The sequence below is a fragment of the Carassius auratus genome, chromosome 3 (genome assembly GCF_003368295.1).
Source record: "Carassius auratus strain Wakin chromosome 3, ASM336829v1, whole genome shotgun sequence".
NCBI classification, from domain to species: Eukaryota; Metazoa; Chordata; class Actinopteri; order Cypriniformes; family Cyprinidae; genus Carassius; species Carassius auratus.
Window position 1 is genome coordinate 1,854,729 of NC_039245.1, and position 26,727 is coordinate 1,881,455.

General features: G+C 38.8%; 1 protein-coding gene across 1 annotated transcript in view; it reads right to left on the reverse strand.

Moving 5' to 3' along the window:
• LOC113042962 (neuronal-specific septin-3-like) overlaps window positions 1-23,832 on the reverse strand; it is a 59,688-nt gene extending 35,856 nt beyond the window's left edge. The window contains exons 1-2 of the mRNA XM_026202008.1: window positions 23,540-23,832; window positions 15,184-16,494 (exon numbers count right to left, since the gene is read on the reverse strand). Coding sequence (XP_026057793.1) covers window positions 15,184-16,494; window positions 23,540-23,594 — 1,366 coding nt within the window. The 5' untranslated portion in view covers window positions 23,595-23,832. The remainder of the gene's footprint in view (window positions 1-15,183; window positions 16,495-23,539) is intronic.
• Between the last annotated feature and the right edge of the window lie 2,895 nt (window positions 23,833-26,727).

A 26,727-nucleotide genomic window follows, 5' to 3' on the forward strand; every position in this document is an offset into this window, starting at 1 on the left:
GATTTGAGAACTTTGCTACCCCCTAGTGGTTGATCTGATAACTGCTAGATCAAACTAAGGCAGGCACTGCAGTTTCATGAAAGGAAGACCCATATGCCAGAATAAAAAAAGAAAAAGAAAAGAAAAGAAGCAGTGGATGAAAAGGCAACATGAGAATCCATCCATCAAACTACCAATCTTCTTTTTAAAGCTGCAGTTATTATCCAAAGTGATGTAAGTCAATCTCAATGAGTCCATCATAAGAGAATGTGATTGCTGCTGTTGTATAAGGAAAGGAAGAGCATGACTGAAATGAGAGAGAAAGAATTTTACAGACTTTTCAGCTGTTTGTCATAGTCATACTTTCACAGTATGCTTCTTTTTTCTATAATTTCTCTCTTCAGTGGCACTCCTTCGCATTGAAATAAATACATGTAAGCTGTACATTTGGTAAAATGTAAATGTAATTATAGATGTCATTACAGATGTAATTAAATGCAGGTATTTTAAAATATAAGTACAATGTTAAAACATGTACACAATAAGTACATTGTACCACATTATTAATGTAATTATTAAAATGTAAATACATAGTAGTTACTTAATATAAAGACTGACTTAAAAAAATATGTATACATATTTTTACCTTCGACATATAGTTTTGAAAATAATAATTATGTTTTAAGATGCAAGGAAAAGATATCATTAATGTTTAGTACTTAACTTGAACCTTTTAGTGTTAGTAGAAAATTGTATAGATTAACACAAAGAATAAACGAACACAAAACATAACTTTTTTTTAAGATTTATCCTTTTCATTATCCAATACATTCTTATTCATCACTGATGCTATATAAACAAATCTCCAAATCTACACACAAGCTCACTCGCATACATTTCTACAAACACGTACACACCGAACCCCAAAAATAAACCACTGTGGAGCACAGCGGCATCCATTTCCCATTTTTCCTCTCCTCTAGAAAGGTTAGAGACATTTAGAAAGCAGAATTTGGGCACCCCCGGCTACGCTGTTTGATCCTGACACGTTGAAAGAGGGTGTGAATTGTCCTGTCCTAGTCGAGAGCACATCTGCTGTCTGACCTATATTTCCTGTGCTTTACGCAACTGATTGGAAAGACCACAGGGAAACGTGATGAGCAGGCAGCATCGTGCTCCCACAGCCAACATATCAGTGAGCCTGTGTGTGCTTGCGTCAAAACGTATGCCCGTGTGTGCGTGGCGGAACAGGGGAGTTCATGTATGCTAATGCATGTCTTTCCTTCCAGGTCGGCCAGAAAAATCATTACAATAAGCCGCTGTCTTTCCAGAAGCCATAACTCTGGGTCTTTTGTATCAGCCTTGCCACTATTACAAGTCCAGCCTTGCACTGTTTCCCCGGGGTTTGCTTGTTGGTGGAGCTGAGACAAATTGCCATGCCTACAGGCGCTAAACTGTACTATGGGAATACTGATGGTCCTGGCCTTTAGACAGAGTGATGCTTTCAGTATCAGGTATCCTGCAGGAAAATCTTAACCAAACTCTGCTTCTAATAACCTGTCTGCTGCACACGGTTAATTACTCCATCACAGTTGAACACTACAGCACTGAGTCAACAAGACAGGCAGAAAAATGAGTGAAATTCTCCTGGGATCAGAGTCCAGCTATTGAAGCATGGTGCTAGGTGTGGTAAGGACCTGGATGGGGGGCCCTAGGCGTTCTTTCTAGCTGTTCCACGTGGTCTGGGCCTGAACAGACTGAATATTCCCAATTCATGTCACCCCAGAAACTGGCAAACTGCTTTCCACACTGATGTACGGATATAAACCTGCTTTCTCAGGATCTCAGCAATTGCCATTTTATTAGCATGTGATAAGTGTTTGTGCAAGGTAGCGCACTGTTGTTCGGTTGTAAGGTTAGAATGGTGGAAAGGGTTTGTGCAAATACAGACTGACAGGACACATAAAGCCTTTAAATGTTTTGAAAAATTGTAAAAAGCAGCAAAGTTTAAAGGTTTATACACTGCTGTTCAAAAGTTTAGGGTCGGTAAGATTTTGTAAGATGTTTTGAAAGTGGTTATTTGAGCAAAAATAACAGTAGAACAGTAAAACTGTGAAAAAAATTCTTACATTTTAAAATATCTTTTCTATTTGATAATGTTTTAAACTGGCATTTATGTTAGGGCAAAGCTGAATTTTCAAAGGTAATTATACTTCAGAAATCATTCTGATCTGGTGCTCAAGAAACATTTCTGATTGTTTTAGGGGAAACTGTGCTAATTGTTCAGGATTTTTTGATGAACAGGAAGTCCAGAATCATTTATTTAAATTCAGCATTTATTTGATATTTTGTAACATTATAAATGTTACTTTATGGTCATTTTCATTGAATTTTATACATCCTAGCTGAGAATTAGCAGCTTTATGAGCTTTATCTTAAAAAATTGAATAAAATAAAATACTTGATCCCCAAACTTTGAATGATAGTGTGTGCCTTATAGAAAGATTGGTAGAAGAACACAATTTCCCAATGCATTCTGAATTTTATGTGAATTTTCAGTCCAGGAAATTATTCTTCCTCCCATTCCAATGAATATTCCAAATCAACTTACTGTGGTGTATGAGCTCATATTTTTGTACTGCCAATTATTTTCCCTTCAGATTACATTGAGGGTGTGTGAATATGCTAATAATGATGGACAACTATAATACATCGGAGGGCATCAATCCCATTAACTGTTTCCTGCTTGGGGTCGATTTGTCCTTCCAAAGAGCTCAAACAGCCTCATCCTTATTCCGTTTCCATTCTGCTGGCTACGGAGAGTGACTGGTCAAGGACCTCTGAAGCTGGGGCCTTCCTTCACACTAACAATAACAGGATCTCACCACCAGATGCTCTGTGTCTATCTCTCTCTTTCTCAGTAGCGATATCCGCACTCTCCCAACTTTTCCCCGGTCTCATCACTTTCTGTCCACAGAACAGAAGAGAACAAAACCCAACCATCAACAAGGTTTCCATTCATATCTTATCAAACAAGCCTGGACTCAAAAGACTCAAGGGAAACCTCTTTCTTTGTGGTGCCCATCCCCCATTTTTCAGCAGGGTGTCTGTGGTCCTTATCTCCAGACAGAGGGGTGAAGACTGGGTAGCCTCAATTCATCTCCCTGTGAAACGAGCATTAGCTTCATCAATTTGCTTAACTTACTTTGAGAGAGCATTCGCTGTAATTGAGTGTTCGTCTAATTAAAAATCATTTACACCCACAAAACACGTTTAGCATGTCAGGTTCAGTCCCTTTCAATAAAGCAGTCTTCGATGATTGGAGCTCATCTGGTCCAGGGTCAGAAATGATCACACGGGATTGAATGATTTTTATTGGAGGTGGCAAACAGAACTTGTAACAGTTACTATACAAAGTTGGAAGAATCGCAAGGTGTGAGACTGGCTCCCAAATCTAGCTTTAAAAAAAAAAAATGGTCCATTAGCATACAGTTTTCCCTGGATTTCTATTAAGTGTAAAACATCCAGCAAGAATTGTAACACCCGATTCTTGATTAAATGACTCAAGTGAATCGTTTCTTTGTTTTAGAGAATCAAAAAGGATACAGCACAACTAGTTAAATCTGTATCCTGAGCGAATGAGTTTAAGGATTTGTTATTTTTGGGGGGATTCACAAACACAGCCTAATCAGTGTTGGGTGTAACACGTTACTAAGTTATGCGATACTTAAAGCATTAGTTCATCCAAAAAGGAAAATTATGTCATTAATAACTCACCCTTATGCTGTTCCAAACATGTAAGACCTCCTTTTCTTCGGAACACAGTCAGTGTACTGTTTGAGTGCATGCATTACTCTGGGATATTGGTTTGTTTTTTTATTAATGACATAATTTTCATTTTTGGATGAACTAACCCTTTAATTAAATAATTAAATTGCTTATCCACTGAAGAAGTAAAGTAAGGGATTACTGCTCATTTTAAGTAATTTAATTACAGTTACTTATAAAGTACTTGCGTTACAGTAAATAATTTCAACAGTTCTAAAATAAATACGGAGTTGAAATCTAAATTTTACAACTAAAGATAAAATTGAATGCAGCATCTTTAGCCCTCTGTGTGCCAGCACGTTCACTTTCAGTTTTTCTTTATTCACAGAGAAAACCTTAAATACTCAGATACAGATAAGACTTAAACCAATCGAATCTAAAAAGGGCCTACTTTTATTTGTGACAATACACTGACAATAACAACTAAACATTGTGCTTTTGAAAAATAAACAAAACAAACAGGGTGCACTTCCTGCCGTCTAGGTCTCCCTGAGCAACTTTCTACACGTCACAAACTCAGCGGAATTTGACACAGAGACATGAGAAATATGTCTATAGAAAGCTTGCGTCTACTTTTAAATGAACAAATTCAAATGGAAAACGCATATTCTCTGATTATGTAATCCGTATGAAACTAAAGCTTTTCCATATCTGAGCTCATTATATGCAGCCACCTGCGCGCAAACACCCTCACCTAGATACAAAAAATGTATAAAAAAAAAAAAACAGATTCGTCAAATTTTCATGGTTTTTAAAAAATCTGAGCTGTACGCAGGCAGCGTATGCTCTTCTGTATCAGCCGTGCCACAAGGATACGTTTTTTATCTGTATTTACGATTTGGTTTGAAAGCAAACAACGCATCAGCAACGGTTGAATCACTGATGGCAGATGGACTATTCTGACTGTGCTTTTCATACCTTTCCTGGACCTTGACACTGTTATTTATTTGGCAGTCTATGGGACAGTCTCAAGCCTACCGGTTTGCATCCAAAATATCTAATAATGTGTTCCGAAGACAAACAAAGCTTTTATGGGTTTGTAACGACATGGGGGTAAGTGAATAATTTTTGGGTGGAGTAGCCCTTTAAGATTTATAGGTATTTTAAGATGTAGTCTAATTATACATTTTAACAATTAAGTTACTCGAGTAACTAAGTTCCTCTTCAGACAGAGTAATTAGTAAAAGTAATTTAAATACAATATTGATGATCAATTTAGTAATAGTAATTAATTACTTTTTAAAAGTAACGTCACAGTACAGTAACAGTGTAACAGTTACACATTTTAAGTTTGGGTGACTTCTCATCATCAAGGACTGGTTGCAGAAAAAAAAAAGAACATTATGAGGTTTGGTTTTAAAAATTAATGATTAAACTTTACTATGGAGCTTATCGGTTTGTTCAGTGGACAGGCCCGAGGAATGTGAATGCCCGCAGTGGGTCAGTGGGTTGTTCTGTCAATTGTAGACTACAGGCTGTTTGTAAACCTCACTGACGCAGGCGGAGGAACGCAGGCCAAAGCTGGCACACATCTAACTTTTTATGGTAACTGGATGGATTTCAAAGGCGAGCATAAGTATGTCTTGCAAGGGCTTATTTTTCATGTTTACACACTTGGGTGAGTTTATTATGGCTTTTAAACTAGGGAAATACACAAGTTTAGTTCAGCACACAGATCTGGCATTTCCTTCCTCGTCAGTAGTTCCCCATCCTGTCGGAAAAGATAAACACAAAAACAAGCAGCATCCCATTATGCACAGCTGATGCTGCTCTCCTCACCAAAACACTATCATCGTTTCAAAGAGAGGAAAACAGATGCTTGGAGATCAGTTCTGCAACTTCCCTTCCCATCTACACCACATATATGACGAGAAACTGTCTATATTTATCCATGAACTGTGGTAGTTATGAATGACAGTACTGTCCATCTACAGATTCCAAATATTAGCTGGCACTTACAGACATATCAGGTGCTGGAGAAGTATCGTCTTCAAACAAACGCAGGGCCATTTGGACAAAGAGACAGTTGTTTACCACAAAGGGCATATAAAACCTCCTCTGTGATGTGACTTCAGATTCCTGTTGCCCCCGGGAAATCTTTTTCAATTCGGCACAATAAGATTGTGTGTACTGAGCCAGCTGGAGCTATGTGGGAATAGGTGAAGCATGTATTAAAGCTTTCCTGTAATGTGATATAACAGTTTGAATTCATTGAATGTGGACAGTGACGTTTATCCGTGTTTCAGATTCAAGATTCACTACAGAAATCATGCAAATCAGTTAACAGCATAGAAGATCTTTGGATGGGGCACAGTCTAATAATATGCTAATTCCACACTTTTCAATGCATGTGTTTGGTTGCTTATTTGGAGCTTTCAAAACATTGATGGATGTACACTGTTATAAGGTATAAGTTATAAGTTATAAGGCTGTTATAAGACATAATACTTTAATTCAGCAAGGATGCATTGAATTCATCAAAAGTGATGGTAATGTGATGTGGCATTGACATTTATAATGCTGTACTTCAAATACATACTGTTTTTCTTATCTTTCTATTAATCAGAAATCAGAATCCTAAAAAAACAAAACACTGGATTAATAGCTGCTTTGCCATTACAGGAATAACTTGCATTGTAAAATATATTCAGACAGTAAACAGTTTTTTTTAATTTGAAATTATATTTCACAGTATGACTGTTTATTGTATTTTCATTCAAATAAATGCAGCTGTTGTTAGAATAAAAAAAAAAAATTCTTTAAAAAAAATCTGAATGGTATAAACACTAAGATGGAAAGTAAAAAAAAAAAAAAAAAAGTAAAAGTAAATGCTAATTTGAGGTGGATACATTTTTTTATTCAGTGAAAGAAAAGGCATGTGCTACAAATGAAACATTTACCTATAGAGGCACACCAAAAAAGTAATGTGGCCACATAATTCACTCTGACTGGCTAAAATATTACCAAACAAATCTAATGATGCGTCATGTAGCTTCCAGTCAGATGTTGGCGGTTGTCGAATAAGAATACAGTATGTAAAAGTGGCACAGTTTACTGAATTTACCCCCAAGGCTTTTATAAGTGAGTGTCACCTTTTCTAAGAACTATTATTATAAGTTCAGGCGATGTGATATATAATGTTTAGAGCTGTTTTCGCACATCTGGGTATATATTTAGGGGAGAGACTCACTGTTGCAACTGTCAAAAAGAGCACATAACACCCCTCATTACCCATGAGTCACTGTAACGAATTAGTGAGAAAGAGCACTTCAGAGTTTACCGTTTCCTGTTTATTAGGATATGGTGCCTTGAAGGCTGATATAAACCCTGGGAGAATGTCAAACAGCTTAAAAGATAACAGCAAAAAAAAAAAAAAAAAAAAAGCCTTTCAATTCAGATCAGGGGAATAAACAGTCTGCTCTCAGACTCTAACCCTGGCTCTGTGACTGCCATTTGTTTAGACTTTTATACTAACAGAAATAATTGGCTCTCAGCTTCATCTATCAACTCATAACCTGACTTTCTTTTCACAATTGTTAAGATAACCTTCTTCACAAAGGGTATGGAAATGATGAAAAAACGCCGGTCTGCCAATCGCCCAAAAGCCCCCTGCTGAATGCACCAATCTGAGGTCCTTTAGTTAAAATGGGAGCTTGGGATTCAACATGAATGAAGAGTGGGATTTTTCTCTCTCTTGAAACCAGAGTACCCGCAGGTCTGTTGTTTGACCCATCAGCTCTGTAAGAGAGATGGAAACTCAGGCCCAAGAGAAAGATCAATCAATAGAACATGTGAACGGCCTTTTCAGATCAAAGTCGACCAAATGTGGGCAGAGAAGCTGTCAAAACAATGGACTCCCTGCATAACGAAGTCTTTGCTATGTGAGATCAGTCCCTCAAAAAGCACACATTTCACAGATTACATACAGAAGGCTTCACGAAGGATAACAAACAGAAGATTACCGAAGGTAAGAGCGAGGACCAGTGAGTCACGTCTGTAGCATGAAGGTGCGACATGTTGTGGCACGGTCGGCGGAGCTGTTACCGTAACAGTAAAACACTCCAGCCACACTCTGATTACAGTCCTTGGTCTGTGATTATATCCTTGACACCCAACATGACCGTCAGTAAAGCACTAAACTGCTATTTCTGCTCGTGCCAGTATGACCGATACAAACGGCCCCCTATCGAACCTCTGGAGGTACTGTATCAGTTACCCCGCGGAGCAACGGTTGTTCAACTGATGTTCAGACTTGGATAATCAACAAAGAAATGTTTGGAATGGAGCAACATCTTAGTATAACAAATTCAGGGATTAAGTTACACTTCTGTTGACAGACTGATTCAATGAACCTTTGAGCCCTTGCCTTGATTAAAGAATTCCATATTAAAAAAATAAATAAATAATAATAATAATAATAATAATAATAATAATAATAATAATATATGTTGAGAATTTTTAATTAACTTAGGATGATAATGTTCTGGCTAAAGTTTGTCAAAAGTATCCATTGTTAAGATTCTGCTGAATAACATGCTATGACTGGCCCATAACTGGACCTTAAATGTACAATATTACATTTATTTACATAAAGTCAGTGTGGCTACGGGGCAGTCCAGCCAATCACGCTCATGTTATTTGAAACCTGTGACATTCCTTCTTTCATGAAATACAAAAGAAATAATTTTAAAGATTGTGTCAGTTACTATTTTACATGCAATGACATTAAATGGATATTCGACATGAATTCTAAATTGTCATCATTTATCCCCCCTCACTTGACTACTAATGAAAATATTTTGAAGAATGTTGCATTTATACATATATAAAAATATATATTCTTTTGCAATTTACAGTGCTATAAAACAAAAGTTTGGAATGACGTAAGGGTGAGGAAATTATTATTAGGGGGTGGGGGGGGGGGGGCTAAACTGTCCCTATAAGAAAATGCAATACTTGCAAAAATAGGTTTATTGTTTTCAGAATGTTTACGGTTTTAAAACACTTTAAAAGTATTTTGAAGTTACTTTCAAGTAGAGTTTTAATAAATTAATAAAAAAAGGGTTTTGCAATCAAGAAAATGGCTGAAATATGCATACATTTCTCTCCAGTGAGATTTTAAACACCGACCGTTATCAGAATCACAGATAAAATTATTTATCTTGGGTGAATATTCCTCCAAGTCTTGTTCAACTATTCAACAATATTAAGTTGTGCTCTCATAAATGAAATCCTTTTAAAATAATTACATTTTATGAACATATCCCTGGAAAATATATTGGACACGGGCTGTCAGATTGTTGATATTGCTTGCGTAATTATATCTCTGTCTGTAGAAAGACCTGTGAAGCATCAGAAGTAAATTCTCAGCAGAAACAGGTTTTTCCCTTGTGTTAAATCATAAACTCCAAGCTGAGACGCGCTTCTCTCACACGCCAGAGGAAAAACACCGATAGATCGAAAACGCCCCAAACCAGCTGCCATGCATTACTACTGGCACTTTCTAAATCAGCAGTTCTGTCCAAGGACCTGAATGATGTGCTCACTCCCTGTCACATGTTTGGAATGAGCTGCATGCACAGCCCATTAGCAGATTGGCTGTTCGAGACCATATAGCACTCGTTATTAATGGACAACATATACCATATCATATGCAAACAGATATCAAGTTACCAGCTGCTTTAATGATGGCTCAAACTGTCAAAAAGAAAGTTTACTTGTTATTAAAAAGGCAAACTTTAGTACAAAAGCTAGATTATCCACGTGAACTATGTGAAACCTGTTAGTTTCTGCTTCACTGAGACTCCATTCAAATTATTCATGAATACCCAAACCGCAATCCTATAAAGCTGAACAACAATGTCAGTAAGACTAATTTTACCCTTAAGCACTTGTGGCATTATTTGTTTAGGAAGCGGGCCAGATTTAACAATGATTTCCCTGTCTAGAGTGTAAAATCCCCTCGCAGAGAACCTATGCATCCACAATATCAGGTGTTGTTATCAGCATATTGTGTTCAACTTAATAAGACTAGCTTCCCACACTGACTGTCAACACAACTGAACATCTGAACTGGTGTGTGCAGACTTCCCTCAGGCTGGAAATATTTTTCCACTAAGAATTAATTCCATCCAATTATGTTTTTTTTCCCCCAAACATCCTCATTTCTCTGATCGGTTACAAAGCCCCCTAAGTAGCTGATCTGAACTTATTCACATCTATCAAGCCTCTTCTAAAACAAAAATGGAGGGCAATCCTGTGGATCACATTCATTCTGAAAGTCCAACAGAACCCAAACAGGATTCTTGATTTCTTAAAAAAAAGAAAAAAAGGTTACATGTATATGTATATATACACATTATATACAAGGTTATTTATATATACACATATATACACATATACATATATATACACACACATGCACAAACACACACACGCACACACACACACACACATATACCTTGCTAAAGTAAACCCCTGAACATTTACATTACCTTTATCGTCATCTGAAATTAATCTTTAAAACCATTTCTAATTAAAAAGAAAAGAACAAAAATCCCAGCTGTATATTATTAGATTATAAATTCAATTGTAGCATTTAAAATGATTGGTTTTAGTTTTTAACCTTTTAGTTTTACTTTATTACAAAATTGTACAGAATTTTAATGTTGACTAACATGAAAACAGCTTATCAGTATCCGCAAGGACTGGAATATCAGTGTGCCCAGAAAACTGAGGGTATTACACAATTCATTAGTAGCTCATAGCATTATAAAATTAGTTCAAATATTTCATATGCACCCCTATAAGGGACAGATGGTGTGTAGAGCCTTGTGAATAATGTGCATGTGAATTCTGTGGAGCTTTGTGGGGAATTCTCTGCCAGCAGATTCCGTGCAGGTACTCCTGGCTTATTCCATGAAGAATGTCGATCACGTGTAGGTTTAATCTCCATGCCTTAAACAGAAATACCTGATATCTGAAGCAATTCTTCCTTAAAATGTGGATTTTCCTTCATGCTTATCCTTTTTTTTTTAAGTTGCTGATGAATATGAGGCCAAACACCAGATTTAAAAGCTTGTCCTTCAGTTATCAGCATTGAGTTTGCAAGCTCTGAAGATTAGATGAGGACAAATGTGACCCAGAGGGGCATATTTTCCTCTGATGGAAATGAGTGCCATCATGTTTAACTCTACTCACAGGCAATACCTTTACACATGCACACCTAAAGGTTGCTATTTTAATTTACAAAAGCTCCACTAGACTTAATACTGGGTTGTTGTGGGATGACAACACACACACACAATACCGCTCAATCCCTTAAACACTGCTCATCTCTTCAGTGCCTCTGACAGTGTGAACAGGTAATAAATCATAGACGACAGCAAGCTAAATTATGCTAAATGGGGAGAAGACATATCCAAATCTTTCTCAGAGGAGAGCTCTAGGTTCACACATGGATAAATGTCCTGGTAAACAGACATTACCAACCAACCTATATGGGCCGAAGATAAGAATACTGCTGCTTGTTAATGTTGTCTTATCTGCTAAGGAAACACATTTCCTTCGCAATACAAAATAAGCTGTGATATGATTGGAAATGGCACCAAACATGGACCATAAACAGCAAAAAAATGGAAGAAAGAAAAGAAAACTACTAATTTCCTGGATTCAAAAAGGTGTTGTACTCAACTGACCATACAGAAATTCACTTTTTACCTCTGAACTTCATGTATAGTTAGAAACATAGAAACTGATTGAGTAACTAAACTGTTTAACTTAAAGAAAGGCGATAAACTTTTTTCTACAAAGCAGAGTACTTTCTTGATCTCTCCCTAAGCTGGAGGGGATAATGGGAGGGGGGTCTTAAACATCTGCTTGCGAAGAATTGATTCCCTAAATCATTGTCATTAGATCCAGAATAAATTGTGTTGTAAAAGGGAGAAAAGAGCTTTCAGCCTTCATCAGACAAGTGGAGACATGAAGCCAAGACCTATGAGATGGGGGAAGCAAGGAGAGAGAGAAAAAATCGTTTTCTTTTTGACTGGATTTCAATACTGTAAAAATGCAGAAAGCAGCACTTTGACTGATATGAAAAAATAGCCAAGGTAATGGAATTTTACACTCGGGATGTGTGAGGAACTTCTAAGGTCATCGTGATGAAAAGAATCACAGCTCATCAGCAGACTCCAGACATGCTTTATTTTACCACATAAGTAGAGGCGGTTTCAGAAGAGAATGTTGTATTTATGAGCAGCTTCAAAGATGATTTCACTCTCTCTCTCTCTCTCTCTCTCTCTCTCTCTCTCTCTCTCTCTTAGTGGAAGAGAGGAGAAAAAGATCCTTTGGCTGTTTTTGTTGTCACATTTTTTACTAGCAAAACATTTTGGAGCAGTGGGGAGTGCTAGCAAAACAATCATTTAAGCAGCTAGCATGCATTAGCAGAACATTTTTCATTTTTACAGCCAGTTGTAACACGATGCCTGATTTTACAAGTGCAACTATATATGTCTAAATCAATAGTGTTAGACTTTAATAAATGTGAGAAACAAGAAGCAGAGAACATGAGTCCGTCTGCCTCATCAAGACCTACACAACTGGTTAAATGGTTCCGGCAACCGCTGATTGCTGTTACTGGGATCATTTTCATTGCACAACTGCCTACATTATAACAAATTAAAAGTTAATACTTCAAATCAAATAATCTTATGAAATTCAAATTGAAAGTAGAAAGAAAAATTGTGTTCTTTACCAAAACTCAACCAACACACCATAAAGATGTTTCTATTTTATAATAAGGAACTGTTAAGTAAGTTTTATTTACCAATACAAAATTCAACATCATCTCTCGTACCCATCGCCATATACCGTGGCAAGCCTACTAGTCTTGCATAGCCAGCCTTTTTCATATAGTAAGCATAATTAGTAAAAATAAATAAATAAATAAATAAACAAATAAAATAAATTCTTAAAAATGTACTTCAAATCATCACGATAACCCTATAGCTTATATCGTTAACATTAGTGTTTACTGACAGCATAAATGAACTGGGAAGCCTTGTTGTCCCAGGACAGCTATAAACACAGTTGGGAGTGTGTTGTGGGTTTGGCCTCAACAGTGAATGATCTTTTCCCTTGTTATCACAGGAAACTGTGGAAAGGGCCTACATATATCTCAGTGATGGGTGGATGACGTAAGACCTAAATATAATCCCATTTCAAAAAATAAAACAAGTCATAATTGACATGGAACAAGATGAAAACATGGGCGGGCATTTCCCATTGGCTTTGTAAAAGGGCTACATCCGTATGCGCACTGCGCCCAGATATTTTAAGGGATAAAAATTAAAAGAAAACAAGACACCACAGAACCTCTGAAAACACTGCCTGAAGCAGATAGCATGACATAAACAGCACCCACATCCCAGACTTCCACTGATGCAACTATTGGGAAGTCGGTTTCATCCAAACCCATCAGCGCAGCCTTCCAACTCAACCATCTGACAAACAGCACAGCTCAGCCTGAGGTACAAGCCTGGGGCAGCCCCTATTTTTCCACACTTCCTAACACTGCAAATTATAAATCATTGTATAAATGAAGTCATGTTTATGTTTCAGAGATGTTTCTGCGTGGGGTCCTGGCTGCCTGGCATCAGCACAGATGTCAAGACACCCACCCTGATGTTAACTTACTCGTGAGATGCACAACCAGCGCTGCCAGAAAGCTATACAAGAAGGATCTACGTGTCCAAACATAGTTGCAGGCGCCCGTTGATTCCCTCTAGTTCAATGCTCTGTTTTCTCAGGTCAAGAAATGCACCCCTCTCCCCTCTGCAACATGACCCCAGGAAGTGAAGACGGAGGGAAAATTACAACAGAAAGAGGCAAATACACAACATATGGAGCTGAAAATTCCCCAGCTCATTTCTGGTCAGGCAAAATCAAACCCACAGCTTTCTCAACGTGTATTTTCGTCTAAAATATGTCAAAATGTCATTACAGTTTGTGGTACACCAGTGTAATATCAAACATACTGCCATTTATATGGATCCAACATGCACATGTCACCATTTTAAGACATTGCCATAGTTCTACAGAGGTGTAGCAAACCATAATCATATCATTAATGTTAGCAACCAACCTTTACAGAAGCCTAACTCAATCCTCATCATTACTATGGTAGATTCAAGATTTAGGTCTGTTTGCTCTGTCTCTCTTATCTCTTTCTGTTGTCTCAAGTGTCTGAAATACATGTTTTTCAAAGAGACAAATTAACTATTTGGAATGCATTCTACTCTTACTATTTCTGCCATGTAAATAATAAGAATAGTGTGGTAGTATGCTTTTTCCACTTCAGTCAAGTTTTGTTCTTTTCTGATGCATGTATATGGAAGAGCTGTGTATTTGTTGATTTCCAGTTTACACAAAAACATGGTGTCCAAGCATCCAAATGTATCCAAAAACATGGTAAATTGGCTCTAGTGATTTGTGTTTTAGTAGTGTTTTAGTATAGTGTTTTAGTTAGCAACAGTAACCAAGAAAGGTAGAGCTTACTGTCACCCATATGATGAAGTCGCTTTGGATCTGCTAAATGAATAAAGGTAAAAGTAAATGTACTTAAAATACTAATGCCCTGATTCGAGAGATATCTGACACCAGAGCGTGACAAAACATAATTACCACGGTGCTGACTATGAACTTTCCACCCTGATGCCTTTGATATCACTAAGTTACAGTTCAGCTAAATTCATTATTGTCAATTGCTATGTAAAGTCATACATAAGAACATAATTATGGTGACAAGACTCCAATTCCTTGACAGCACTAATCCCGATGGTTAGTAAGGTAGGCATCTCTGGATTGGGTGAGATCATGGTAGCAGAGATTGACACACCTGAGAAATTTAACTGTATAAGGGGCTGATTCTGTAGCCTCTGGCAGCGTTCGACTCAGCCATGTCTGCCAGGGATCACTTTACTGGGAAGGCAGTGATGACAGTCTCCCCTGAACTGTTATCACTGTTTGCACTCAGCTATTTGTTAATATGCCAGGAATTCCTCTTTTCTTGTGTCTTTTTTCTTCTATCCTATCATCCTTTTTTCTACAGTACGTCAGGAAGATGCAGAAAGACAGCGGTGATGACAGCTGCACTTCAAATAAAGTGCTGCCTCTAGGCCCACACAGTTCTGTTTACTTAACTAATTGTGTTCATCGCAAAGGGCATACCTCCCATTGTGCACACTCAATAAAAATAAAAAATTGACATGAAGCGTAACCACCAGTGGCATTGACCCAGCTCTTATGGTTAACTTTAATAACCCAAGTTATTAGCTATAAAGACTCTGTAACTGAATTATTAAGGACACTACATCTTACCTTCAGATCTCGTGAGCTGCTTACATTGTATTGTTTGTGAAACGTTTTGGATTCCATTACTCAGGGGGATGACCAGACTTGGCTCAGACACTGGCACCTTAGTCTCCACTTTGGAGAAAGAGGCGATCCGCTGTAATATGGAATCCACGCTCTCTTTGGCATGGATATCGTCCTGATTGATATCATGGCTGATCTCCATCTGTCCTGACAGGGAAGGTGAGGCAGGGGCCACCTGGACCACTTGGGGTTTAGAGACCACATTGAATTGTGGAGTCTGGGCTGGAGACAGAGGCACAGGAGATTCAATGATGTTGGGTACTGGGATAGCTCCAGGAGGAGTGACGGGCTCTTTCTTTTCAATAATGTTGTTGTTGTTGTTGTGGGCCATGGATAGGTCAGTGCTGTCCAGGCTGCTAATGGATGCAGAGGGACTTGCTGAGACAGTGGGACTGTTGGACAGTGTGTGGAATCTTGGAGGTGGTCTAGGTGCTCCCGGAGATTCTGTCTGAGACTTGAAAACCAAGTTGTCAAGGTCAAGAGGAAACTTGTTGAGACGCACCGGATCTTTAGGCCTGGGTGACTGGCTGTTGATAGACGAGTCCCTTGCAAAGGTACTGCTGTTCTGGATGTTATAGGGACTTGTGCTCCACTGCGGACCTGTATTGGTGAATCGTGATCCAGGCGAAACCACTCGTCTCATTCCTGCAGTCTCCATTTGGAGGTCCAAAGAAGGCATGGAGCCATGGCTAATACCCATGGGTTCAGTTGGGATGACCAGAGGACCCTCCAGCTCTGAATGGAACATATTTCCATGTGAGGAGAACTTCTTCATGGCAGAACTGCCTAAATGTTGGGCCTTGAATTCCCCAACACCAACCGGACTCTGGCGTGCGCTTGTGTAGGAGCAGAGTTTTGAAGAGGCCTGGTATTCCAGACTGGAAGAGGAGCTATGGAGACTGTCGTTGTCACTTCCTGGTCCAGAAGACGAAGTGAAGCCATTGGGGTTGAATTTGTTTTGAAAAGAGGCAGCTCTGTTGATCCCAGAGCTGACATTGATAGTGGGCTTTCCCATTTTCCCTTGGTTGAAGGAGAGACTGGACACCATCCTATTTCTCAAAACGGGGCTCTGGGCAGGACTGCAGCTGATACTAATCCTGGAGCGATAAGGAGAAGACACTTGGTTCCCTGGACTCCTCACTTCATTTGTCTGGTTGAGGATGGCACTCGGGCTGATGGGAGATGTGACAGAAGACGTAGGGGGGAATGTGGGGATCTCATTCCCATCATCGATATCAAAGGACCTCTTCAGAGCTGTGTGAAGAAAAAAAGGCACAAAGTTGATTAATATTCAATGTCAGAAGACACTCTTGAAGGCTTAATGAATAATAAAATACATATAATAAAATGAAGTAGGTTAAATTGTACCTAATAACCAAAGGGCAAATTTCAGTTCCAGAAGCACTAGGCTATAATTTTTCAGGTAATACATTTCTAAATTGGTGATAATACTGATAATACATCAAAGTTTTGGACTTCTTTCATGATAGAAATCATAAATCAGCTAAGACAGTTTCGAGTCATTTCCTGTTTTTGATTTAAAGGAGGCACTAAACGCTTAAAAGGATACACTTCATGGTGAGGGCAGCCTGGAGCTCTCTCTGAATGGACGCCTGTCAGACAGATTTTGAAGAGCCAAGCCATAATTACAATTGTGTCTGTGCTATCTTGCTTTGAGGGTGATATAACAACTGTGAAGAGATATGCTTTATTCCAGCACCCAGGTTATGTTTCGTAAGTCTTTAAGAGATTGGGACTAAGGTAGATGAAAATATTTGCAGACAGCCCAAACAATCGATTAATGAACTTTCATAAGAAAGTCTCAATAATTTAGCTGTATTGAAATAATTATAAATATACTAAGACATACTGAGATAAATGAACAAACAAACAAAAGCATTATATAGTTGAAATATGATCTTTGAAAACACATTAACATTATTTTTGCTCGTGTAAATGTTTTTCTTTAAATTATATTAGACCCTCCCCCCAGAAAACAAGACAGCAAATGGATGATGGCCATCCAAAGCACTTTACAAGTTGCCTCACATTCACCCATTCACACACTTATCCATACACAGACTGCGGTGTCAGTGTCAGCCATTCAAGGCGCCATCCAGCTCGTCGGGAGCAGCTGGGGTTAGGTGTCTTGCTCAAGGACACCTCGACACTTGGTCAGGTAGAGCCGGGGTTTGAACCACCAACCTTCCGGTTTGTAGACAAACTACATGAACCACTGAGCCACTGCCGCCCGAAAGCATAATCAAGCAAAAACACTCATCCATACACCGACTGCGGTGTCAGCCATTCAGGGCGCCATCCAGCTCATTGGGAGCAGTTGGGGTTAGGTGTCTTGCTCAAGGACACCTCGACACTTGGTCAGGTGGAGCCGGGCATTGAACCACCAACCTTCCGGTTTGTAGACAAACTACATGAACCACTGAGCCACTGCCGCCCGAAAGCATTTTCTGTCATTTAAAAACATGTGCTAAGGAAATGCACAATAAGACAGTGGAAACAGTCTCTCGTAGGGCTGAACGGTAAGTCTACACCTGGAGCATGTAAATTATGGTGACACTGTATAATCCCCTCATTTTCCAAAGCAGCAACACAAAACGGAAGGCAAACAGTGCTTTGCAAACTTTTCCCTTTGTGAGAGGCAGTGGCTTTTCCTCCAGCACAAAGGGACAATTCAAAGACACAGTGTCAGGGGCTGAAGGCTTGGATTACAACAGTCCTTCACCGTAACTGAGAATTCCAGTGGTGAACAGTACAAATGTTCTAACTGCTCTGTGGAAGACCCAATTAGAAGTGGCAGCTTGAGCATTTCATGTACACACCATGGCACAATGTGATGACAGTTGAATCGGTTTAGGGTGTGATGCCATGAAGTGCTTGCAGTACTATTATGGCTCACGTGCCATCATTGGCATATCAAAAACCCAGGCACCATGACAGAATGTCAGGCACAACCTAGGATTTTCAACCCTCTACAGGTGCTGCCTTGTGTAAACAAGCAGCTATCAGTGTGAAGTTATCATAGCATTTCGCCCAGCAGCCCTGATTTTATCTTCACCCGGCAGGGGGCAGGGCAGGAGACAAGGATGCCTGTCTTCCAGTAGGGTATGCTACCAATTAGAGTCATGAAGGCTACAGGCACTAAATCACATTTCACGCAGGAACAGCCCCGTCTTTTACAGTGAGGAGACCACAGACCCTTTGTTTCAGCTCGCCTGTCACCATCCGCACAGCTGTGAAAGTTTAGGCCTAATCGAATTCCAGCAGCAAGTCCCTTGATAAGGCCGTGTTTGCATCACTGCTACAAGCAATGTCATTCTCTTCAGCATCCCGCCATATGATTAAATGAAGGAGAGGTTCAAGTTGCCGTACTCTCGCAATGGCACTCAAAGTGATGGAGAAGTGCACTTTGGCAAAGTACGCACCACTTTAGCTGACTATAGTTTCAGAGAAGTGAAAGAAAAGACACAAAAGCGAGGGAGGGACAGCAAACCAAGTGGCACAGTCTAACAGCTTTTTTTTTTTACGGTGCAGCACATGCAAGTGTAAACTTGTACTCCCCTTTGACTGAGATAAAAAGGGGCCGGTATCAGGTAATTACTGGCACCCTGTCAAACGCTCAGGAAATAATTACGCTGGCAGCCGAGCGCACCATCTCTGTGCTGTTCAATATTCTTTCTCAAAGCTTTGCTGCAGTTTAATCCTCTCTGTTAACACATGGAGCATCACAATGCCGGCACAATCTGATGAAAGAGAGAAACCTAAGAAGCTCCTTCTTTGCCCTACTCTCTTTCCTCTCAACTAACTCGACTCGAGTAATGGCTCTTTGGGAAATGGGATAGATGTCATTGCCTCTTATTATGTAGTATATGCTTCCTGTGAAAGATTTGATGACATTCCTTCATTCAGGGCATTTTGGGTCCTTTAGTATTTTCCTGTTAAATAGGTTCAATGCAGCTTGGAACTGTTTGTCCCTTGGGGAAAAAGTTCTCTAATGGGCTAAATAGACACAGATTCCCATTGGTTTCTGAAATAAGATCAAAAGGAACAGTTCAACCAAAAATCAAAGTTCAAAGTTTTTGTCCATACAATAAAAAGTCAACAAAGTCCAAAACAACATTTGACCCCACTGACAGACAGCAACACACGGAGACATTTAGCAAAACATCTGTAATCATTTTTCTAAAGAAATATTACAGTCCTACAGGTCTGGAATAACATGAGGCTGAATAAACGATGCATTTTTATTTTTCGGTGAACGATTCCTTTAAATGTTGTCTGCCACAAATAACCAAAATACCTTGCACAGTCAGTATATCTGTGACTCCTTCTAAAGGAAGCCACATTAAATGTAATAAAAGAGATGTTTCCTCATGCGTACTATGTGTTCACATAGATTCAAGATCATGCATTTCATGGTTTTATGACACTAGCTGCCATGCTACTTTGGACCTAAGGTTTATGGTGAGGGGCTGCAAGGCAAACAGAGAAAGGACCTGGGGATGATTGCAGAGGGGGTCGTCAAAGAGACTTTTGTGGAGGTCAAGGGGACACCATAAAGTCACTGATGCATGTATATTATCTATCCATGGCATTTCTGTTAAAAACATAAAGATCATATGATAATAAACAGCAGCATTTCTAGTGTAAATGTAGCTCCTTTGCTAACCTGAAAGTTCGGAGAGGGAAAGTTTTAGAGATGCACCTACAGGGAGAATGAATTGTTGGACAGGCGGATGGGGGCTATTGGGAAAGGGCAAGTTTGGGCCCGTTGCAGTTTTTCATCCCCCACCATCACATTCCTCACAGGTATTCCCAGACGACCCCTTGAAAAGCCATCCTAAGCACATAGCTCAGACGTTGCTCAGACCACCTCTGCTAAGGCACATCTGGAAGCTGAATTCCGAGCTGCCATTTTCAGCATTGCAGCGATGCGAATAAGGTACTGTATTCATACCCCCGAGGGCCATGAAAAGCTTTCACATAGTTACAGATACTCTCTATTACACCTTTTTGACCTTTTCAGTTGAATTTAGTTCCTCTATCATCCTGATTCATAAATGCATGTGCTATTCAACACCAGTGTGCTTTCATTACCATTGCAGATTTGGCATCTAATGTTCCAAACTGGAATAATGATTAAAATAAGGGTGAAAAAAGAAACTAATGACATTTGATGGGCTTCAGTCCATACATCCTCAATATGGGGGATCAATGTTACATAGAAACATGCCTGAGCCATTTTGTGTACTCCAGGATTCCTATGTCTTTCTAATTGTAACTTGGCAGCTTTTGGTAGAATCTGATCCAAGAGAAACATCTCAGAAACTACTTTTTCTAAATACTTATCAAAGGGTGAACAAAGGTAGAATAAAGCTTGACCATCTTGTACAGATGTTTAGTTTGGTTGGACGTGTTTTTAGGAATGATGATCAAATTGTTGAGATATAAATATTCCATAAACGTACTATTTAATACTAAAATCTAAAATTTAAAATCTAAAAAAATTTAGAAAGATTAAGTTATAATTAGTGTTTTGTTAGACAGTCACATGGTGAATTTGGAAGGTATGTGCGCATATGAGTTTTTGAAGTACAGCCAAGAAATAAAAGGGGCAAGTTACTGTAATTGCCCCAATCTAGCTCAGTCATAAATTAAATACCTGTGATTGACATAACCAAATGTGACATCAAAAAGCTGTGTGTCATTATCTAAGCTTTCTTTAAAAATATATACTATAAATATATAAACAATTCATACAATTATTAAAATACTATGAATTATGTACATGAAAGATAAAATAAATGTAAAATAAATAATTAAATTAACAAAACAAAAATTGAATTAAACTAACTAAATAAATTAAATAAATAAAAAAATACACACTATGAATTCTGTACATGCATACAGGGGCTAGCTGCTAGTTTTTTGTCCAGTAACTATATAGTGTAAGTTTATAGTGTATAATGGATGTTTGTAGTACATAGTGGAAGTTTTAGCAGCAGTTTTTGGACAACTATTCCTTAAATTCTCTACTTCTAGAGTTCAAGGTCTAAAGTTTCTGAAGTTCAGGGTCAATTTGTGTGTCATGTTGAGTGACGTATACAAACATTAATAACTTAACTCGGCAGTCCATTTTTTTTTCTTCTCAGTAGGGTTGTTCATGTACACATAGACTCAGTCAGTACATAGATATTCCATACAAGCTTAGCCTCCCTTATCCCACAAGGCTTTACCAGGGGCCCTATATCTCCTCAATCTTTATTCTATGGCTCCCATAATGCTGTAAGGAATGCACTGTGGCTGAAAAAGCAATAAAACCCATCATCCTTTGTTTTTATGTAGGCTAGACTTTTAGTGAATCAATACCACGAATCACCACAACATCATCACATGATCCTGGATCTGCTTGATCAAAAATGTACCCTCAAGATACAGCATGCATGCAGTCAGTCTCAAATTACACAACAGGAAGGTTAAGGGCAGTTCTTCTGGACCTATTTAGCTTTTCCCTCATTTCCACACATTCACATTTACAGGAAATGCATCCGTCATCACCCGAAGAACAGCCTCACATCACAAAAGTCCATGCCTACAATTCAACGTCTACTGATAAGACATAGATGACTGCTTTTCACAGTCACTCGACCACAAACACCCATATCAAAGAACCAAGGATCTCACTATACGTCCAACAACATTCCAAGAGGCGTTTTCCTCAGAATGAACAGCGGTTCTGTCTATCTTCACTCAAGCACATGGAGGCACACTGATGTCTTGTTCCGAAAGGACTCTATTGGCTGGCCCTCTTGTGGCATCTTCTATTAGGAATCACATGACCTGGTTATAAATCTGAGAAAACTGTAGAGGCCAACACTAAGAACACTAAGTCTTTCAGCACATACACTCAAAGTGACATGGACAGTGATGTTCCCATCTTCTAGTTAAATCCAATTTTGCCTGTCTCAATTCATAGTACTTTTTAAAAGCTTAATAAAAGTTAAGTGTAACTGACAGAAATCCAGGCATCTCAAGTGATTTTGTTTAACGCATTGGCAAAATGTTGAGCACTGTACTATTTCAGCTCTAGAAGGAACACACCCAGTGAAGTTGTTTACTGCTTAGCAAAAGACACCTCAATCTTCTCGGTCATCGTGTGTAATTCCCAGTTTCTTAAGAATGAGTTTTTGCTCAAGCATATACCATAAAAAACTGCTCCATAACATTATAAATGCAGCAAAAGTGCTTCCTCAGACAGTATTTAGCCAACAACTATTTCCACGCAGCACACAAATATAATAATAGATGGTGCTTTATTCTGAGTGCTTGAACTAATTTGTTTTTCCTCTTCACATCAGCACCTGTCTAAACACTGAGAGAAACTATTGTTCTCCTGTCCCCGCTGTGTCCGTCCATGACGGATCTGTTGGAAAGAGAGCCTCCCTTCTTCAGAAATGTGTGTCAGATTCAATAGTGGACACGGCTGTGGTGAGGCTTGTGGAGATGGTTTTTGACGCTCTTCAGTGTAAAGAAACAAAGCTTCGAGAGCATGCTAAGATAATTACAGCAGCACATCAGTGGAATGTTCGGAGACCATCCAACCGCACAACTTTCATTAACTTTTTACAACTTTCCAAAGTTCTTCAGAACAGATAGCTAGATAGATAGATATGGAATAGCACAATTACTAGCACAATTAAGTTCCACAGCTGCAACTCCTTTTGCAGTAATACCAAAAGCACACTTGAATTAGACCATGTTGTTTTATGAAAATAGAATTTGGATAAATAAATTATACACTAAATAAACGTGTCCTATGATCTAACACTGAAGACTTGTCTCTAGTCATCCATGTGCTTAGGGTCTGTATGGACAATGGATGTTTACACTTTATAAATGGTCACAATGTACATTATAATAAAACAGCAAACTTTCACTGACATCCATAAACCCAAATTTCATTTCAAAATAGACTAAAAGAGACTTAAAAAAATGTTTGTTTGTTTTTTTTTTTTTTTTAGAAAAAAATAACTACGTCATAATTATTATTAATTTATCGACGTAGATATATACATATACATATACATATGTGTGTGTTTGCATTTTTATTATTGTACATAAACATAGTGAAAGGTGTTAAGAAAAGGTTTAGTTTTTCACATTTTTAACACTTAATTTGTAAATAATTATACTTCCAAGTCACAGCTCCAAAAAATAAAAATAACAATAATAGTAGCTAATACAATTTCACTTATAAAATAAATGAAACTCGCGCACTTACCCTCAAAATCAGACAATATCCCCTCCAGATGGTCATTGACTGAGATATCTGACATCCTGACTTCAGTCCACGGAAAACCTCCAGCCTCAGTGACACGCGATCACAAGAAATACACTTTTGCGAAAACCGCACAACACCTCAAAAAATTTCCAAGCCGGCCAAACTTTATCCGACGATTTTTGGGCTTGCGATGCAACAAAAAAAGTTGCGATTTTGGTGAGAGTCGTTTCTCATCTGAGAGCGCAGACAGAACATCAGATTCAACAGAGACCCAAAAGAAGACAAACCATCTGATAAACCTCCTCCTCCTCCATGTGAGTCCTGCCCCCTCACGAACAGAGTGGTGGGTAAAGTGACTCTTCACCCCTCCCCGCGGCCGGCTACACCTGGAAAAGGTTTGCTACTTCTGTTCTTTTTCTGTTTGTTTGTGTAGAACATGCGTGCCCCCCAAGTAGACGGTTCTTTCTCCTTATCTCATGAGAGATGAGGGAGGATTGCGTCTAAGTGGATTTCTTGAGGAGCCGATGAAACACTTTGTATGTGGAGCAGCCAGGCTTTAAGATTTGTAATTGACTCATGTGGACCGAACGCCATCGATCTGCGACAGATGATGACCGATAGGTGACGGACACCAGGACTTCTTGTTGCATTACATGGTTTACTTAAGTAAATTAAGAAAATGAGCTTGGCGTTGGTCAAGTGCGGGTCATATTGACACAGCGGCACAAAGAAAAAAAATCTGCTGCACGAATTCAGTGACACACAAAACAACAAAAGTGCAAAGACAACAAACTGAAATATTATTCCGGCTTTGGCCACCCAATACTGCAATGAATTCCAAATGTATAACATTTAATACAAATTTATGGAATATAGTTCAACTCAACTAGGTAACATCTACTGTGATAATATTGTTGATTCTTATTGGAACTACCTATAATGCTAAAAAAAATAAAAAAATAAAGGGAACACTTGTAGGTTACATTGTGTGTTTAAGTGTTCCTGTTATTTCTTTTGAGCAGTATATATAGGGCCCTATGAAATCCGTTTTCTTTTTTTCCAAATTCAGTTTTTTGGATACCAAAAAAAAAAAAATCACTTTATAATTTTCTAGACTCTGTTTTAAAATTTCAATTAAATTGTAATGAAAATGAAACTTAGACAATTTAACAGCCATTTATTTAAAGTTTAACAAAAAAAAACAAAATTACAAAATCGAAGTCTGTACTGTCACTTCTGATCAATTTAATCTGGATAAATAAAAAAGAAAGAGAGAAAATTACTGACCCAAATTTGTGTATGTTTTTGTATATTTGATTTTGTAAAGTTTTGACACATGAACGACCCCTTTCAATCATGCTAATTGCCATGTGGTTAATTGTTAAGTCCAGAGGCACATGTTCATGTCAGTAAATTAAATGCTGGTTTTGTTATTCTTGCATATTTTCTCCTACTGTGCATAGATACTGTGGGGAAAAATGAAAAGCAAACCTCATTTAGTATTGTGTTTGTCAGCCTGAATGAAAAAGGGATTTCTAGAAATGCAATTACATCCAAGTGTAACAGTATAACAATAAGTCTTAGATCAGGAAACCGCTTCAGAAGGTTTAATCCATTGTTGAGCGGCGCCCCTCATCTGAGGGTTAACAGAGAGTTCCTTTCATCTTTCACGGCCTACTTTGATTCTAGTGCTTGCTTTCAAGAGATAGAGGTATTTATTTATATCAGAAGCAGGAAATGTGGCAATTAAAAGTGGAAGGAGAATAAGAGTGGCCATATGACCCATATGGAGTTCCCAGACTCCACATTTGAGCATCCATGCGGAGGAGCCAGACAGTGATCCTCAGTGGCCCTCATTAGCCATATGAGTGTAGTGTGCTAGGGATTAATGTCACGAAGCCTTTAATACTCAGTCAGACAGCTTCTGACTGTAGGCTAAGAGTTTCAGTGCTTTGGTAAAGTAAGTCCTTGAACCGTGCCGCTAACCATCTCTCTCAGATTGCCTGGGTGTCCGAGGAACGACAATTTCTGGAAGCTGAAAAGTGCCATTCTATGTCTTTGCAATTTTTTTATCAAATTACCATTCATGGGACATGTGTTCATGCGATGTATATTAGACCTTTTGAAACAAAGTGTGTGTGTACATCTGAAGGTAAACAGTAAATGTCTAACACAGCTGCTGCAGCAGTAAATGACTCCTAAACTCTCTCAATTTCCTGCACACTGCAACTGACTGAAACGCTTCTCAAAACATAGCTCAGAGTTACTTTCCCACACCAAATTAATAAGCTGGTTCTCAAGCGTTGTTTCAAAGGTCGTGACCGAAGTTTTATAATATTATGTATGTCAACGTTAATCCATACGTATACTTAAACAAATGATTAAAGCATATTTTAGTATGTGACCAGTGCAGCCTAAATTCTGAATGAAATGAAATGCAAGAAAGGAAACATAATGCTCCCATTTTTCCTTTACTGGCTTCATATTGTCGCTGTTAAATTATTCGAGGGTGCGAAGGGAGCGGCGCTCTGACAGGAACAGGAGATTCATATTTGTCATGCTCTCTGATACGGTGCAACTGACCAGAACAGTGAATGGAATCTGATCAAGGAGCACAGGGCAGTGTATGAGAGCTTTCCCGCTGTGGAAACGTGCCAGCCTGCACTCCATCCTCCCATCATACTCCTCCATCCAGCCGCCTCCAGCCAAAACAGACAGAGGTGAGGTGCAGCACAAATCACAGAGTTTTCCCTCAGTATCCAATTATATCCTCTGCTGAGATAGAGAGCTGTCTGTTCATGAGAAACCGGAGCGAACGTGTTGCACGCGGTTAACTGTGTGTGGCTGGTTGCTTTCTCAGGATGTAAATCACCATCTCAGAGGCTAATACCTGTGTTGACATTGCTAATTGATTGATCTCTTTGGGAGCTGCACCTAAAGCAAAGGGGTGATGAGTCGGCTGCCATCTAACCCTATCCAGAAATCTACTGTCTGACAGTCAGGAGAAAGCTGGCCTCTGGCCTCTAAGCTCCCATCATTCCTGTGACCTCCTAATCATCATCACCATCTTCCGCATTGCACTGACACAGTAAAGCATGACAAAGCGGCTGGGGGTAAAGGACCATGAGCTTTACAGACATAAGAGCCGTAAGGACTCAATCAGAAATTGGTGCCCATTGGTGCAAGCA